The sequence below is a fragment of the Taudactylus pleione genome, unplaced genomic scaffold, assembly GCF_031769625.1.
Source record: "Taudactylus pleione unplaced genomic scaffold, aTauple2 ptg000247l, whole genome shotgun sequence".
Lineage (NCBI taxonomy): Eukaryota > Metazoa > Chordata > Amphibia > Anura > Myobatrachidae > Taudactylus > Taudactylus pleione.
In genome coordinates, this window is record NW_028284649.1 from 148,523 (window position 1) to 164,728 (window position 16,206).

Genomic DNA, 16,206 nt, shown 5'->3' on the forward strand with positions numbered 1-16,206 from the left:
GACACCGGTAAATCATCATCTTCAGCATAAGATGTACTTCATCTTCTTCTCTCTGGGGAGCCCATCGTTTCACAACGCCCAGGTAGTTCAATTTACATTGCAGGCATCCTTACTGCAGACTTAGATCCTTGCATGAGCCAAAGGGTCCTTTGTGTACCTCTGGTTTATATACCCTAGTCTGGGGTGTTGGCTTTCCGGATATTAAGCCCATATCAGTTACATACAGTGCTAAGTATCAAGCACTCATTGGTCCAGCATAGCATTGACCAAACTTATCTCTCTTGCACATGCTCTGTAAGCACTAAGATATTCAGACAAAGAGATACTAATGACGTATCATAGTATGTTTGGAGATGAACTGTTTCAAAGCTCCTTTGTGTGTAGAGTCTGGACATCACTGTTAATTACCCATAATGCTTAGCATCTCTACACAGCTTATGATGGTCATTCCAATGGAATGTAGCTAACTGATAAGAACATGTAAGGCATGAATGGCTCATTATACTTCTAGTAGTAGAAATGACAGGTAGAGTTAGGCCCCAATTTATGTCTTCATTGACCCCAAAAGGTCATTTGACAATTCTATGGAAAGACAGCAACTTGTACAATCTCTTTTTGCAAACCTCATAGAGGCCTAGCAAGGGGTATAGGTGTGTGTTACAACTTATATGCCTATGTAGAAATTAACTATTTAACCCACTGATTACAACTTGGGGGGGAAAAGAAACAATAGATACATTCAAATGGTATAAACAATGCCACTTCCCTGCCTTGGTTATAAGGCACAATGATCCCTAAGGCTACATGCAATTTCAATAAGGTTTCCCTTGGCCACTGATATGGAACCACGTATAAAACACAATACATGAGCAAGTATCAGGGTGTTTTCATCAACAAATAGATCTGACTGCTTTGGGGTGCATTTACATTTGGATGTAAGTCATGTTTATGACATGCCCCTCAGATGTAGCAGTACACGCCCACTTTACCGCCGCGCTCATAGGTGTTACTTTTTCAAAAGTAGGCAAGTATGCTATAGCATACCTCCCAACATGACCCTCTCCAGGAGGGACACAATGCTCTGTTCCTGGACTTCCCTGGTAATTTATGATTGGTGGAGGCTCCAGGGGTGGGGATGCAGTACAGTCCAACATTCACATAGGGGAGTCGCACCAACTGCCAGTGAGTCCCAGCCAGTGATGTTGGGCAGTGTGTGAAATGACAGTTGGTGTGACTCCCCTATTTGAATTTTGAACTGCGCTGCAGCCCCAACTCTTACCAGGGAAATCCAGGACCAGAGCATTGTGTCCCTCCTGGAGAGGGTCATGTTGGGAGGTATGCTATAGATATCCTTTCAAAACAATTACTATATGCTATTATCATAACTGATAAGTACAGTACCATATAAATTGCTTACATAATGTTAGAGCAGTGGTGTATCTATAATGGGTGCAGTGTGTGCGGGGCACACGGGCCCCGGGTCCAGGGGGGCCCTGCACCACACACACTGCACCCATATTTTTTTAAACATACCTGTCCATGGTCCCACGTCAGGTGTCAGCGTTGCTTAGAACACTTTTTCTGGTGTTCTGTGCATGAGCAGTAGACCCCAGGTACACTCTAGTGCCCGGAGTCTACTAATGCTTCGGTGGCTGGCCAGCCATGTCAGTCGGCTGCCAGCCACCGGGGAGAAAGGAACGGGCCCCGCATGGGGAGTGCACACGGGCCCCCTCCTCTCTTAAGACGCCCCTGTGTTAGAGGGTTGCAGGAACATAAAATACATGTTCACTTTATTTGAAAATAATAAATGAACAAATTGACAGTAGCATTTTAGATGTGGCGTAAGATCTATATTATTTACTGATTGTTACATTTTAGTCACAAAAAAAACTGTATGTATTTTTCACGACCAAAAATAAACCCCATACAGCAGGGGTTCCCAACCACGGTCCTCAAGGCACACTAACAGTCCAGGTTTTAGGGATAGCCTTGCTTGAGCACAAGTGACTTAATTAGTGCCTCAGTTATTTTGATTTAACCATCTGTGCACAATCATGGATATCACTAAAACCAGGACTGTTAGTGTGCCTTGAGGACCGAGGTTGGGAATCACTGCCATAAAGTGACTTATGGGAAATGTGTGTAAACACAAAGAATGCCATTTATAGACATATATTAAGTTAATATTGAAGTTAGAAGGTGCCAGTAAGAACCATGTCCACATATTGTACCTAGATATCTATATTTTATGTCGACATTTTGACCATGTCAAATTGTCGACATGGTAAAAAATGTCGGCATTCAAAATATAGGGAACTGCACATACAGTTCAACCTGCAGCCAAAATATAGCCAGGGCTACATGCTTTGCTTGTCATTTATCACAACTATAAAGGGGACAAGCGCTACCCTGACAGGGTTTAGTGCAACGGCCGCAGTAATAAATTTATGGTGTCACATATAACGGACATGCAGTTAGTGTGTGCACAGTTCAACAATGATTGTATTATGTGACGTTTAGGGAAATTTGACGGTCTGGGTGACATGAGAGGATGACAGGATGACTCTGTGCACGTGAGACACTATTTTTTGCATTTGTCCATTATGACCGGTCACCATTATTTATTATTTTATGAGTATGACTGTCTACATATTAACTGTCAACATTTTGACCCTGTCAACTTTTTTTTGTCTATATATTAATTGTCTAAATTTTGTCCCTGTCAACATTGTGACTGTCTACATATCGGGATGTCTCAATCCCGACGCTGGAATCCCCACAAGGGAGTTAAGATAGGCGTCAAAATACCAACGCCTATCTTAATCCGGACGCCGGAATCCAGGAGGACGGCTGCCTGAACGAAGGCAAGCCGGGGCGCCTTTAGGTTTCGGTAAGTTAGCGGGGTTATTGTTAGGTTTTTTTTTTGGGGGGGGGGGAGGTTAGGGTTAGGAACCCCTAGGGGGCAGGGTTAGGGTTAGGCACCACTGGTGGGGGTTAGGGTTAGGCATTAAGGGGGGACAGGACCGGATTTACAGCTACCCATCCTAGGTGGCCGCCTAGGGCCCAGCAGGTCCCAAGGGGCCCGTGGCTGGACTCCCCTGAAATCCGGCCCTGGAGAAGTACTCGCTGGCTACGCTGTTTGTTTTGGGCGCACCATCAGGGGAGAGGACACCAGCGGACACAGGCATTCTGTAAGCACTGCAGCAGCACGGGGGAGGAGGAAGGGATGAGGCAGGAGGAGGAGAAGGCGGAGTTGCAGGCCAGGCCTGCATCAATCATTAGGCAGGGTAGAGCGCCGGTGAGTCACGTGTCTAACCCCTCTCCCTGCGCTATCAGGAGGCACTGCTCCATAATGAGATGTGACACTCGAGGAGCCATGAAGGTCAGCGGCGCTAATAAACGCCCCTGTCAGTTTGGCGTGCTTGAGAGAGGTGCTGTGAGGGCATGGGAAGGGATCTGAAGTGTGAGGGGAAGGGTCTCTGCTGAAGTGGTTTGTGGTGGCTGTGAGGGCAGAGGAGTCTGTGTTGTTAGTGGAGGTGGGATCTGTGGGTAGGTTGGTCTGTGCTGAGAGGGTAGTGAGGTCTGTACTGAGAGGTGAGGGGGGTCTGTGCTGAGGTGAGAGGGGTCTGTGCTGAGAGGTGAGGGGGGTATGTGCTGAGAGGTTAGGGGGGTCTGCTGAGAGGTTAGGGGGGGTACTCAGGGCCATCTCTTCCATTGGGCTTGTTGGGCAGTTGCCCAAGGGTCCGAAGCTTGTAGGGGCCCACCTACCCGCCCCCCTGCAGCCGCTGCCGGTTGGTAAATTTGTGATATTTTTATAAGCCGGCCGCCGGTGCACTGTATTCTGATTTAACCTTCCCCACCCCTTCCCCCCCAGTGACGAGTACCTGCCTCATCCGCCGGCTTCAGACCAGTCAGGCTCTGCATGTGTGGGAGGTCTGATGGGCATGCAGGGGGTTTAATTTTATTGACCATTTACATTTTTTCCCGTGAGTGGGTGGGTAGGGGCCCCAGTGCTTTGTTTTGCCCAGGGCCCACACTGCTGTTAAGACACCCCTGGGGGTACTGTGCTGAGAATGGGTCTGTGTTGTGAGGGGAGATGGGTACTGTGAGGGGAGGATGGTCTGTGTTGTGAGGGGAGAGGGATCTGTGCTGCATGGGGTCTGTGCTGTGAGGAGAGAGGGGTTCTGTGCTCTTAGGGGGAGAGGGTCTGTGCTTAAAGGGGAGAGTTGCCTGTGCTGTGAGGGGAGAGTGGGGCTGAGAGGGGGGAGGGGTTCTGTGATGTGAGACAGGCAGTGAAGGGGGCAGTAAGTGGTGCTGTGCGAGGACAGTATATGATGCTGTAGTTAAGATGGTAAAGTCTAGATTCCCTTCGCAGACAGGACCCTGACGTCATCAGCTACTGTCCAACGTCATTCATTCCCTACCATCCACCCATCCACGTGGGCATAGAGGGGGTATATAACCTTGTGGCGAGCGTAGCGAGCCACCAAGGGGACAAGTTTGTTCTTTAGATGGCCTTTATGGGCAGGAACAGTACTTCCGCCCTCACTCACGTCACTTCCAGGTCCCCAGCACGAAGAGGAAATAAGCTCTACCATAGTAAGATGGGCAGTAACTGTGTCAGTGTGTGTGCTATGGGGGGCAAGGAGTGAGCTGGGAAGGATGTCAGTGTGCTATGGGAGGCAATGAGTGAGCTGAGATGGATGTCAGTGTGCTGAGTGAGTGATTGCTGTGAGAGGGCAGAGGGTCAGTGTGATATGGAATGAACTGGCAGTGAGAGCTAATAGAGGGGGCAATCAACGAGGCCAAACTTGGAAAAGCTTAGCAATAGCTAGCGAACATCAAGTGTATTGTAAATAAATACGTAGGGGTATATTTACTAAAGGGAGAGTTTTTAGAAGCGGATATGTTGCCCATAGCAACCAATCAGATTATAGCTATTATGTTTTAGAAGGTGCTAGTTAAATGTTAAGGAGAATCTGATTGGTTGCTATGGGCAATATCTCCACTCCTAAACGTTAGGGGGAGAAGGGGGACAGGTAAGTATAGTTACCCGACCCCTGTCGGGATACCAACCATCGGGATGCCGCTGTCAGCATCCTGACAGCCAGCATTACATACCCATTCCGTCATATCGATTGTCGACATATAGTCAATGTCGACATTTTGATCATGAGGCATCTGGCCTAACACTGTGACACAAAATGGGACCTGACACTACGATTAGGCATCACGAAAAACGGAGAAAGCAATGTTACGTAAAAACACGTGAAAAGTAAAAACACAGATGGAAGCATAAATGAGTCTTACGCAAGCATTAAAAACACATGTCAAACGCATTTAAAAAAAATACTACTACTGCATGTATTTGGGATATACCAGTGACAATGGATCCATCTGTAAAATCTTAGAGTTTGCAGCTTTGGGATCAGAGAGCCCTCAGTGTGATCGGTCAAGTTTTCTACCTATTATCACATCATACATCTGCTGAGGGGTTGTTTCCAGTTTCAACATCTATGGTGACTGTATATGTTTCAGATTGTCCTTGCTTTACAGTATTCAATGTGACATTGGGACATAATTTGGATGTATCTTTAACTCCAGCAACCAGTTAAATTTTACAATAGACGACTGATACTGGTCAGCCACATCCATCCATACTGTCCTTGCCTACATACAGGACTTCATTCAGAGTCGGTCGTACTGGAAAAGGGGCCGGATATGCAAATGATGCACACGCATGTTGCGTCCCTAAGGTCGGATCGTTAGCTGGCCGACCAAGGGGAGGATGCGGTCGGATCGCTAAAAATACGCCCCCATCTCGTACGCATTACATGTAATCTCCGGCCATATAAGGATTAATCGCGACCATCAGAAACTATCGGAACTGGTCGTAGAGCTAAAGGTTGACCATACCCTCTCTTAAGCTCTACGATCAAGTCAGTATAAAACCTTCCATGTCACGTGTGCCATGACACTCCTTTGTAATTTATGCACTCCCATAAAACGCCGTTCGCATAATTAGGCACGTCTGCGTTCGGATCTCCACCCATTTTCAAGCACCTTCCCCTGTTACCACCCACAAACGCCTCATTCTGTCACTCAAACTACCGACCTGGCTGTGTTCAAGGAGAGAGAAATTTCTGATCGTAGCCGCAAGTTTGCGCACGCGCATTGCGAACTGTACGCATGCGCAGTTTAGCGAACATCGGTGGCGTACGACCGTGCGGCCGCAACGACCGACTCTGAATGAGGTCCACAGTGTGACATTGGGTTTTTATTTGGATACAATATTGTGTCTTAGTTACAATTTCACCTTTGTATTCCGATCACACTCGCTTGCAACCATTCAGTTACAAGCTTTCAAATTGCATATTATTGTTTATATATGTCGTGCGTGTGTTGTTATTTCTCCATTGAACTGCAGTTCATATCATATGTATAATAAATGTATATTCATTTTTATATCTAATTAGAGTTGTGTCTTATCTCTTATGTACTATTAACACCAGCGCAGGCACCTTCTTCCTTTTTATTAGACATATCTCTTGCCTCAAGTACATTACAGTACGTAATAAGCCATAGACAGGGGAGGTGTATATTACCATTTTGTATATGTTTTGCATTAGCAGTAAAAGTTACTGTTTTTCTTCCACAGAGATAGGACTTGGTCTGGTCATTAGTTATCGAGATATCCTATGAGGAGCTCCAAGTCAATGTCTTCTCTGCTATATAACACAAGAAATATAAGGGAGACATTTATTTACATTGCCCTTATGATACTAAAAGCTTCCTGGAAAATATTTATATTCAACATCATTATTAATATGACAATCTGACACTTCGCAATGTATGGGGATCGGATCAGAAACATCTGGTTTACAGTCATAACAAAGTCTTCAACTGGCCCATTTTCCACTATAATGTACTGTACATATTTTGATTATTGACCATTAGCTCCTCTAGTCCTGCATTTTGTGTGCAATTTTCACTAATTGTGAATATTTTGATTTTTATGATTTTTGATATTTATGATTGCGGCAATAAGTAATTATTTTATTTCTTATATATGTTATTTTTTTAAATGAAAAAATAGCACTACTCTGCTGCCCCAGCAGTAATGGGCAGGAGCGGTAACGTACCAATTTCTTTCGTTCCACGCATGGAGCTGACCCAGATATGAGCTTTCAGTTCCATTAGCTACAGTAAAGATTCAATAAGTAAAACAAAATTAAACACAAATGTACAACAGTATATATATATATATAATATATATATACATATATATTATATACATATATATATTATATATATATATATAGTTTTTTACTTACTATCATAAACTTTTTCTTAAGTATTTTAATAAATATTTGTAAAGCACTGCAATTAAACAATAGTTTTTGAATGCTTTCTTATACAAGCGTCTTCCTGGGATGCTGTTAAAAAACAGGGATCGCGGCAATAAAATTATGCAGTACTTGTAAGACCATATTTGCCAACTCTCCCTCATGGTCAGGGAGACTCACTGAAATAGTAGCAATCTTTCTGTCTCCCTGAAAAGTCTAGCAATCTCCCTCATTTCATCCTTACCCCTATTATGTAGCTGTTATTTAAGAAAAAACAGATATATACACTCTCATATGGGTTCATTAGTATCATTTATCTGCATTGGGTACAAGGCACAGTGGTCCCTATGGCTACATGCATTATCTGAAAAGTATCAGTGTGTTTTTTTCATCAACAAATAGATCTTACTGACTGCTTTTGGGCTTGTTCACATTTGGATGTAAGTCAGGTTTATGACACGCCCCTCAGATGTATCAGTACACGCCCACTTTATCGCCGCGCTCATAGGTGTTGTTTTCACAATCTCCCTGAAATGTTTTTTCAAAAGTAGGCAAGTGTGTGTAAGCTATAATTATAAAGGTGCGTACACACACAACGATTTTTTGAAAGATTTAACTATAAGGACGTCGTTATCGTTCAATGATTCTAAAAATCGTTCAGTGTAAAAAGATGAACGACTATCGTTCATGTGCGTTCACATTTGTCGATTGTCGACTGTAGTTTGTAGTTCAGTCAGACTGGCCAAGTGAACGATTTTCAATAGAAGTTGCAACATTTTTCCTTCAACACACAGAAAATCATTTATTATGTAAAGTAAAACCAACTACTTTGTAAAACGATTTTCGTTCACTTTTTCAAGGGAAAAACTGAACGAAAATCGTTCAACGAAAATCGTTCATTACTAACATTGTTGTGTGTGAATGCACCTTTAACCTCACCTACTTAACGCCAGCAGATTGGGTAATGCAATAAGTCTTCACCATTTGTTAAATCGGGACCTTTACATCCTATTTTCTGAACTTTTGAAGTTAAGATTTGTAGGGAAATATTTATTTTTATTGTAAAGAAACTCAATAATATTGAGGACTACACCCAGGTCTGCCCAGAACTACACACCCATTACTTGTGTATCTGTCTGTACTTAGCAAGAATATGTGTCCCTGAAATTCAATGTTAATGTTTATAATATTATAAGGCCTGACTATGTTTTGTTGCTTTCTTGCAGGAAAAGAAGATGATAGGGTCAACTGCCCTGCTAGTGGCACTGCACGCGTTACTAATACTCCCTGACCGAAGCTCCGCTCAGGAAGGTATGTGGCAAAACAGCTCGTGGATCTGTCACTGTGTAGTTGTGAGAAGTGGGCATTGTGTACAATTGCAATGGGCGCGCAGTCGCTTTCAAAGTACAATAAGGGTGAAGTGTGGGCGCGTAGTCACAAAGTACAACTAAAATGGCCGCCGTGAAGTCTCACACACAACTTCCTGACAGGATCTGAGTTGCTTGAGCTCTGACCCTGGTGTAACTGTAAAGTTGATAATGATGATGACGTGAAATTGGTCGCCAACAATGAAAACACACCAATTTATGCAAAACCCCTAGATTTTACTCGTTTTACACAAATAAAGACTTAGCTGAGGATGGGAGAGCTTAACCATACGTTTTAAAGCATTGCCATTAAAAGTAATAGAATGTTATATTTGCATCTTGTTCGCTAAGCATTGATGATGCACCAATCCACTTGGGTACTCTATATCTGCTCTATCTGGTCATAAACTGTAATGCTATGTGCATTGTGTGCATTGTGTTATTTTTTGCATTTTGAGAATGCACGCTGACACCACGTCTCCAGAGAGTCACAGCCAAAAGGAGAGGGAGCCGATATTTGTAGATGCGACTGATTCTGATTTGGCTGCAAATATGTGAATAGATTTGTGGACGCGTTTTGTGATTCCAGATGCGTCTGACTCCTATTAAAGCCCAAAAAGTATTGTTTTGGCTATTTGGATTCAGGGCAGTAACTAGGGGCTCTGTGGACGGCACTGTTGCCGCACCATGGTCCTTGGCTTTGGGCAGCCAGGATCGCTACTTCAGTGCCGCTGGAGCGTCCTTTAGACGCTCCAGACAGGCACCCTGCAGTCTGTGCAGCCAATCAGAGCATCCTCAGGAAGTTCTGTTCAACACTGCACTTCCCCCATGCTGCCGGCCCCTCCCACTCGCGTAATGATATCACGCATGCCACATCACGATGTCAAGCACTCAGGGGGAAAATCTTAGGGTAGTATCTATATGCCCTACACGGAGAGGACCCTGACATCATCAGTTACCGTCCAACGTCATTCTTTACCATCCATGTGGACATAGAGGGGGAATATGTGGCGAACGTAGCGAGCCACCATGCCCAAAGCGTGGCAAGCGAAGGGGACAAAAGTCTTCATTTGGTGGCCTTTATGGGCAGGGAACCGCACTTCCGCCCTATATCACGTCACTTCCAGGTCCCTAGCGCGAAGGGAAAATAAGCTCTACCAAAATCTTAGCTTTGTTACGGTACTGTTTGGATTAATTTCTAAGCTTAGAGGATGACCTTTATAGTTGAGGAGCTATTGGGCCTTTGTACACGCTTACTAGTATTGGGCCTCATTCAGAGCCGGACGCTATTTGCGGACGCTCGTTCAGAAAAAGAGGCTGGCTATTTAAATTGAGCGCTCGCTCTTTGCGGTCTGTTGACGCCTCTATGTCTGCGCGAGCGAACGAAACATGCGCTCGCTATTTTGTAAAGACGCCCCTTGGCCGCTCGCATCATACGTCATCTCCGCTATTTATTAGATTAATCGAGTACATCGAAAGGCGTATGAACTGCTCGCTATTCTTGTGGTAGCATTTTCCTACCGCAATCATGCGAGCAGTTCAGGCTAAAAGACAACCAAGTGACGTGGTCGATGACGCTGCTTTGTTAATTATGCACACCCTTAAAATGCCCGTTTGGCACGCCTGCGTTCGGATCTCCACTCCCCGTTTTCAAGCACCTTCCCCTGTTGCCACCCACAAACGCCTCATTCTGTCACTCAAATTAGCAGGCATTCGCTATTTTGCGAACACACAATTTCCGACCGCACTGACTGGTTGGCGCATGCGTATTACAACCCATACGCATGCGCAGATGTGCGAACATCGCTCAGAGCAAACGAGCAGCCGCTTACGAGCGGCTCTGATTCAGGCCCATAGTGTGGTGTATACTTTACTGAGTTTTTTTTTTATTATCATTATTTATTAAATTAATTGTTTAATGATCTAGTTGCAGTGTGTTGGTACAATAACTTTTTTTTTATTTTATTATGATGATTATTATTTTTATTATATACATTTGATAGTAGGAAACAAGACTGTTAGTAGCTTAACTAGAATATAGCCTCACTCTGCATGGTGTACAGTACACTCTGATTTATAGGTTTATTGCAGCCTTTCAGAAGCTCCTTTGTGCTCAGGGAGAGAAATATTTCACTAGTTTGTGATATTTCGTCCCGAGTTGATGCTGTTTGCACATGGCCCATTCTGAAGTCTGAACCTCTATTTGGGTAAATGCAGAACTTCCAAAAGTTTAGAATAATTTAGTGGGTCACGGCCTCTGAGTCGGTGTACCTAATCACGTCACACTGCCAGGGAGGACCTGGCAGCACTACAACCCCCGTCGTGCCACGGTTACAGAATTTCATTATAGTTCTTTGCATTTTAGCTACTCCTCCTCCTCCTGCCCGTCAGAATTTAAACTACTAGGCAGTGTTAGAATACATTTAAGAGTGAAGCTGCATACACACACACAACGATTTAGTAAATTAACGATTTTAGTAAACGATTTTCGTTAATTTTTTCAAGGGAAAAATTTACGAAAATCGTTTACTAAAATCTTTCATTTACTAAATGTAATGAACGATTTTTTAGAACTACAAACGATTTTTGCATATTCCCTTACTGAAAATCGTTGAGTTGGTCAGTCTGACTGAACTACAAACGTGAACGCACATGAACGATAATCGTTCATCGTTTTAACTCAGAAAGTAAACGATTTTTTCAACGATTGAACGATAAACGATATCGTTATCAATAATCGAAATGAAAAATTTCATTGTGTGTGTATGCAACATAAGGGTTAAAAATGTAAGGAGTGACCCCTTCTTTTATTATTTGATTTGTGAAGTCCTATTGCAGTTAAGGAGTGGTTTGTTGGGGCTGCTTTTCTTGCCTTCTCCAGCTGTGCCAGGGCTGACAGCACTGATGGTGACCACATGTATAGAGACTGAACGATATCAGCTGGCATCTGTAGGAGTGCCAGGAAGTGATGTGCGTTGTCGGACACCCCAGGGGGCTTACTTCACCCTGGTCCTTTGACCCTGTCATTCTCTTAGTGACAGGTAAATGTAAACAACTTGCTGTAATTTTTAAAGCTGGGCGCACACTATATACGAGGTATTGTACAATATATAATTCCGACGTATCGCACACTTCACATAGTGTGTATGTGTAGTGTGTAGTGTGTATAGTCGTTCCCAAACGTTGTTCATCGCATTGTCCCATCTGCTGTCCTGCACGTCAGATGGGAATATGCAATGAACGATGCGGGAATAGTTACATGCAGCATGTCATTATACATCACGGTGTTAAACCCCGGATCGTGCGATGTATTGGTAAACGGGGGTTAATTTGTGGCTACAGGGCACACCAACTTTGCGTATGTACATAAGGGGGCCGTCTTGTGCGAGTGTCATGGGCGTGTAGCTACAGTTGTGTACTTTTCTGGTATAGGTGTAAGTGCTGATACTGTGATGGATGTGGATGGAAAAACAGTGGTCATTGCTGGAAGACGTGTGTATCGCATGAGCGTTGCCAAAATATTTGCATTCCGTACGTTCATACGGCGCTGAATGTGACTCAGAATCAGGTCCACTGTGTACAGAAAGTGAAGCATAAGTGTTCATTTATTGAAAGGAGGAAAGCCCTACCATCGGTGAAAATGGGTGTTGGCACTGTACATCAAGGGCTCACCGCCAACAATAGTACACCCCACTGGCTCCTCGTCTATTTAACAAGATATACGGCAGAAATAATTTTATTTTTTTATCGCCACCTCAGGATGATGATACTAGTAGAAAATCAAAGAAAAAATTATTTATTTTGAATAAGGAATTTTATCACCTATGAATATATTTCTAAAATATTTTACAATTTATTTTACAATTAATATAAGTATATTTGCATGCGTGAGACTGGCCCTGTGAAGCAGTAAGTTATCTTAACTTTAACTTGAGCCAGCATCACTGATCAATATATTTTATTTATTAGAATATTTATATAATAATAATTATAATAATAATAATATACTACTACTACTACTACTACTACTACTACTACTAATAATAATAATAATAATAATAATTGCAATATTTCATAATAAATAATAATATATAGTATTTTAATGAAAAATTACAGAAATAGATAATCAGGAACTGAAAGGCAGCCTTATCACTGCATTTTGTAAATAAGCCCTTTCCATTCTTCATATAGACCTTGCACATGTTTGTTGACCATATTTACAAAGCATCAATGGCCCTCATTCAGAGCCGCTCGTTAGCGGCTGCTCGTTCGCTCCGAGCGATGTTTGCACAACTGCGCATGCATACGGTTTATAATACGCATGCGCGAACCAGTCTGTGCGGCTGAAAATTGTTTGTTCGCTATATAGCGAATGCCTGCTATTTTGAGTGACAGAATGAGGCGTATGTGGGTGGTAACAGGGGAAGGTGCTTGAAAACGGGGAGTGGAGATCCGAACGCAGGCGTGCTTAAAGGTCAAAGCGGGCGTTTTATGGGTGTGCATAATTAAAACTGGAGCGTCATTGACCACGTCACTTGGTTTTTTTTTACTCAGAACTGCTCGCAAAATAGCGGTTGAAAAAACCAACCACAAGAATAGCGAGCAGTTCATACGCTGTTCGATGTACTCGATTAATCTAATAAATAGCGGACATGACGTATGGTGCGAGCGGCAAGGGGGCGTTTTTGTCAAAATTACAACCGCAAGTTTTGCTCGCTCGTTCAGACTTAGAGGCGTGAACAGACCGCAATGAGCGAACGGATCATTTGAATAGCCTGCCCTTGTTTTTGAACGAACGACCGCAAATAGCGAGCGGCTCTGAATGAGGGCCAATGTGTCTTTGAGACCACATTTTCCATCAGTTTTTCCTGGAAAAATGTTGCCAGCTCAGACCAAGTGTCACACATTACTTTCTATGGGGAAACTGTGATTATGGAGGCATTGGGAAAGAAATGTAATGTAAGAGCCCATAAGGCAGAGTATAAAATAATTCCCACCTAGAGAGTTACATTTTGTCCATTTTTCTATTTGTCAATTGTTGTTGTTTTTTTTGTTATCTTATTTTATTTTTTTTCTTGTCATTTTTTTTCCTTCAGAATTTCTTTTTTTACACTGTAGTTTTGGTTTTATTCTGGGTATGAGTTCACCCTCATTATTACTGTTCTGCTGCTTTTCCTTTGGTTTACATACACAGACGAAGGCTCCTTACCTGTCTGGCCAGGGGGTTCTGCATGTCATAGACTGCAGTCTATGCAGCCCTCTCCTCCCAGGCATATTTTTGCTTTGTAAATTGCTGATGCTGCGGGTGACGTCTGTTAGTCCCGATTGTTTTGGTCTTTAGCTGAAGTGTAGGGGTAATACGCGTAAGTGTTATATATTAGTGCTGCATCATCCAGCATGCTTTTGGTATGTAAAATGCTGATGCTCCTGAAAATGTTTATTCGTTCTGGTTGTATTTGTCTTTAGCAGAAGTGCTGCGTGCAGTAAGGGTTATATATTTCCCACATTGACTATTGCAATAGTCTCCTTATTGGTCTTCCCAAAAACAAGCTCTCCCCACTACAATCCAATTAGAATACAGCTGCGAGGTTGATCTTTCTCACCAAACGTTCAGTGTCTGCTGATCCACTCTGGCAGTGCCTCCATTGGCTGCCAGTCTCCAACCATATTCAATTTAAAATACTTACACTCACACACAGGGCCGGATTTAGGCTTGTGGGGGCCCCAGGGCAACTAAATTGCGGGGGCCCCTTCAAGCCACACGGAGCTTCCCCCCTTCCCCCTAAGGCTTCTGCCCTCCCGCCCTCCACCTCCGCTGCTGACTTACCTGAGAGCCAGCGTGCGGGCGTGACCTCCTCCCGGTAGAGCTGCTCCCTGGTCCTCTCATCGGCGTCGCGGACGTAATGTGTCATGTGGCGCCGGTGAGAAGACTCGGGAGCCGCTCTGCGCTGTATGCAGCGGCACTGACTGTGCCGCTGCATACATTAACAGCGGATCGCGGCAGTGAGCCTCAATCCGGGTCACTAGACACCTGTTCTCGGCAGGGTCACACTGACCCTGTGTGGGGGCCCAGGGACGATCGCCCCTGTCGCCCCCCCTTAATCCGGCCCTGCTCACACATAAAGCTATTAACCAAACCACACCAGCATACATCTCTTCACTCATCTCAAAATATCTTCCAACCTGACATCTCCACTCTGCACAAGATCTGTGTCTGTCATCCCCACACATTACTTGTTCCCATGCACGGTTACAGGACTTTTTTCGGGCTGCACCCACCCTGTGGAATGCCCTCCCACGCACAATAAGACTTTCCACTAGTTTCCAAACATTCAAGTATTCTCTGAAAACTCATCTCTTCAGACAAGCTAACCTTTTATAGCTCCCTATCTAACTCTCTTCTTATAGTAAACACCTATCACATCTTCTCTTTCTTCAATTTAACATCTTCCTAACCCTAGGCCAACTTTCCAGTGTGATTGGATTATACAGCCCACCAAGAACATCTGCAATCGGGCTGGACCAATATGCAATATGTAGCACCTATCCTTGTGTATCAACACCTATTTCCCTATAGATTGTAAGCTTGCAAGCAGGGCCCTCTTACCCTTATGTATGTACGTATGTATATATGTATGTTGTTTACAGCCCAGTAAACTGTTAATGTTGATTCAAATTGTAAAGCGCAACGGAATTTGCTGCGCTATATAAGAAACTGTTAATAAATAAATAAATTAAATAAATATATAGGTGCTGCATCATCCAGCATGCTGTTGCTTTGTAAGATGCTGATACTACAGGTGAGGTCTGTTAGTCCTGATTATAATTGGCCTTTAGCAGAAGTGTGGAGTGCAGTAAGTGCTATATATAAGTGCTGCATCATTCAGCATGCTGTTGCTATGTAAGATGCTGATACTACAGGTGAGGTCTGTTAGTCCTGATTGTAATTGGTCTTTAACAGAAGTGCGGACTGCAGTAAGTGTTATATATGCGTGCTGCATCATCCACCATGCCGTTGCTATAAAAGGTGCTAATGCTGCAGATGAGGTCTGTTAGTCCTGATTTTAATTGGTTTTTAGCAGACGTGTAGAGTGCAGTAAGTGTTATATATAATAAGTGCTGCATCATCCAGAATGCTGTTGCTATGTAAGGTGCTGATGCTACCGGTGAGGTCTGTTAGTCCTGATTGGTCTTTAACAGAAGTGTGGAGTGCAGTAAGTGTTATATAAGTGCTGCATTATCCAGCATGCTGTTGCTATGTATGGTGCTGATGCTACAGGTGAGGTCTGTTAGTTCTGATTATAATTGGCCTTTAGCAGAAGTGTGGAGTGCACTGAGTGTTATTTATAAGTGCTGCATTATCCAGCATGCTGTTGCTATGTAAGGTGCTGATGCTACCGGTGAGGTCTGTTAGTCCTGATCGGTCTTTAACAGAAGTGCGGACTGCAGTAAGTGTTATATAAGTGTGGCATCATTCAGCATGCTGTTGCTAT

The 16,206-nt window shown here is 43.6% G+C and overlaps 1 protein-coding gene across 1 annotated transcript in view; it reads left to right on the forward strand.

Annotated features, from left to right (window-relative positions):
• COL7A1 (collagen type VII alpha 1 chain) overlaps nucleotides 1-16,206 on the forward strand; it is a 200,995-nt gene that overhangs the window by 24,293 nt on the left and 160,496 nt on the right. The window contains exon 2 of the mRNA XM_088479830.1: nucleotides 8,573-8,657. Coding sequence (XP_088335956.1) covers nucleotides 8,582-8,657 — 76 coding nt within the window. The 5' untranslated portion in view covers nucleotides 8,573-8,581. The remainder of the gene's footprint in view (nucleotides 1-8,572; nucleotides 8,658-16,206) is intronic.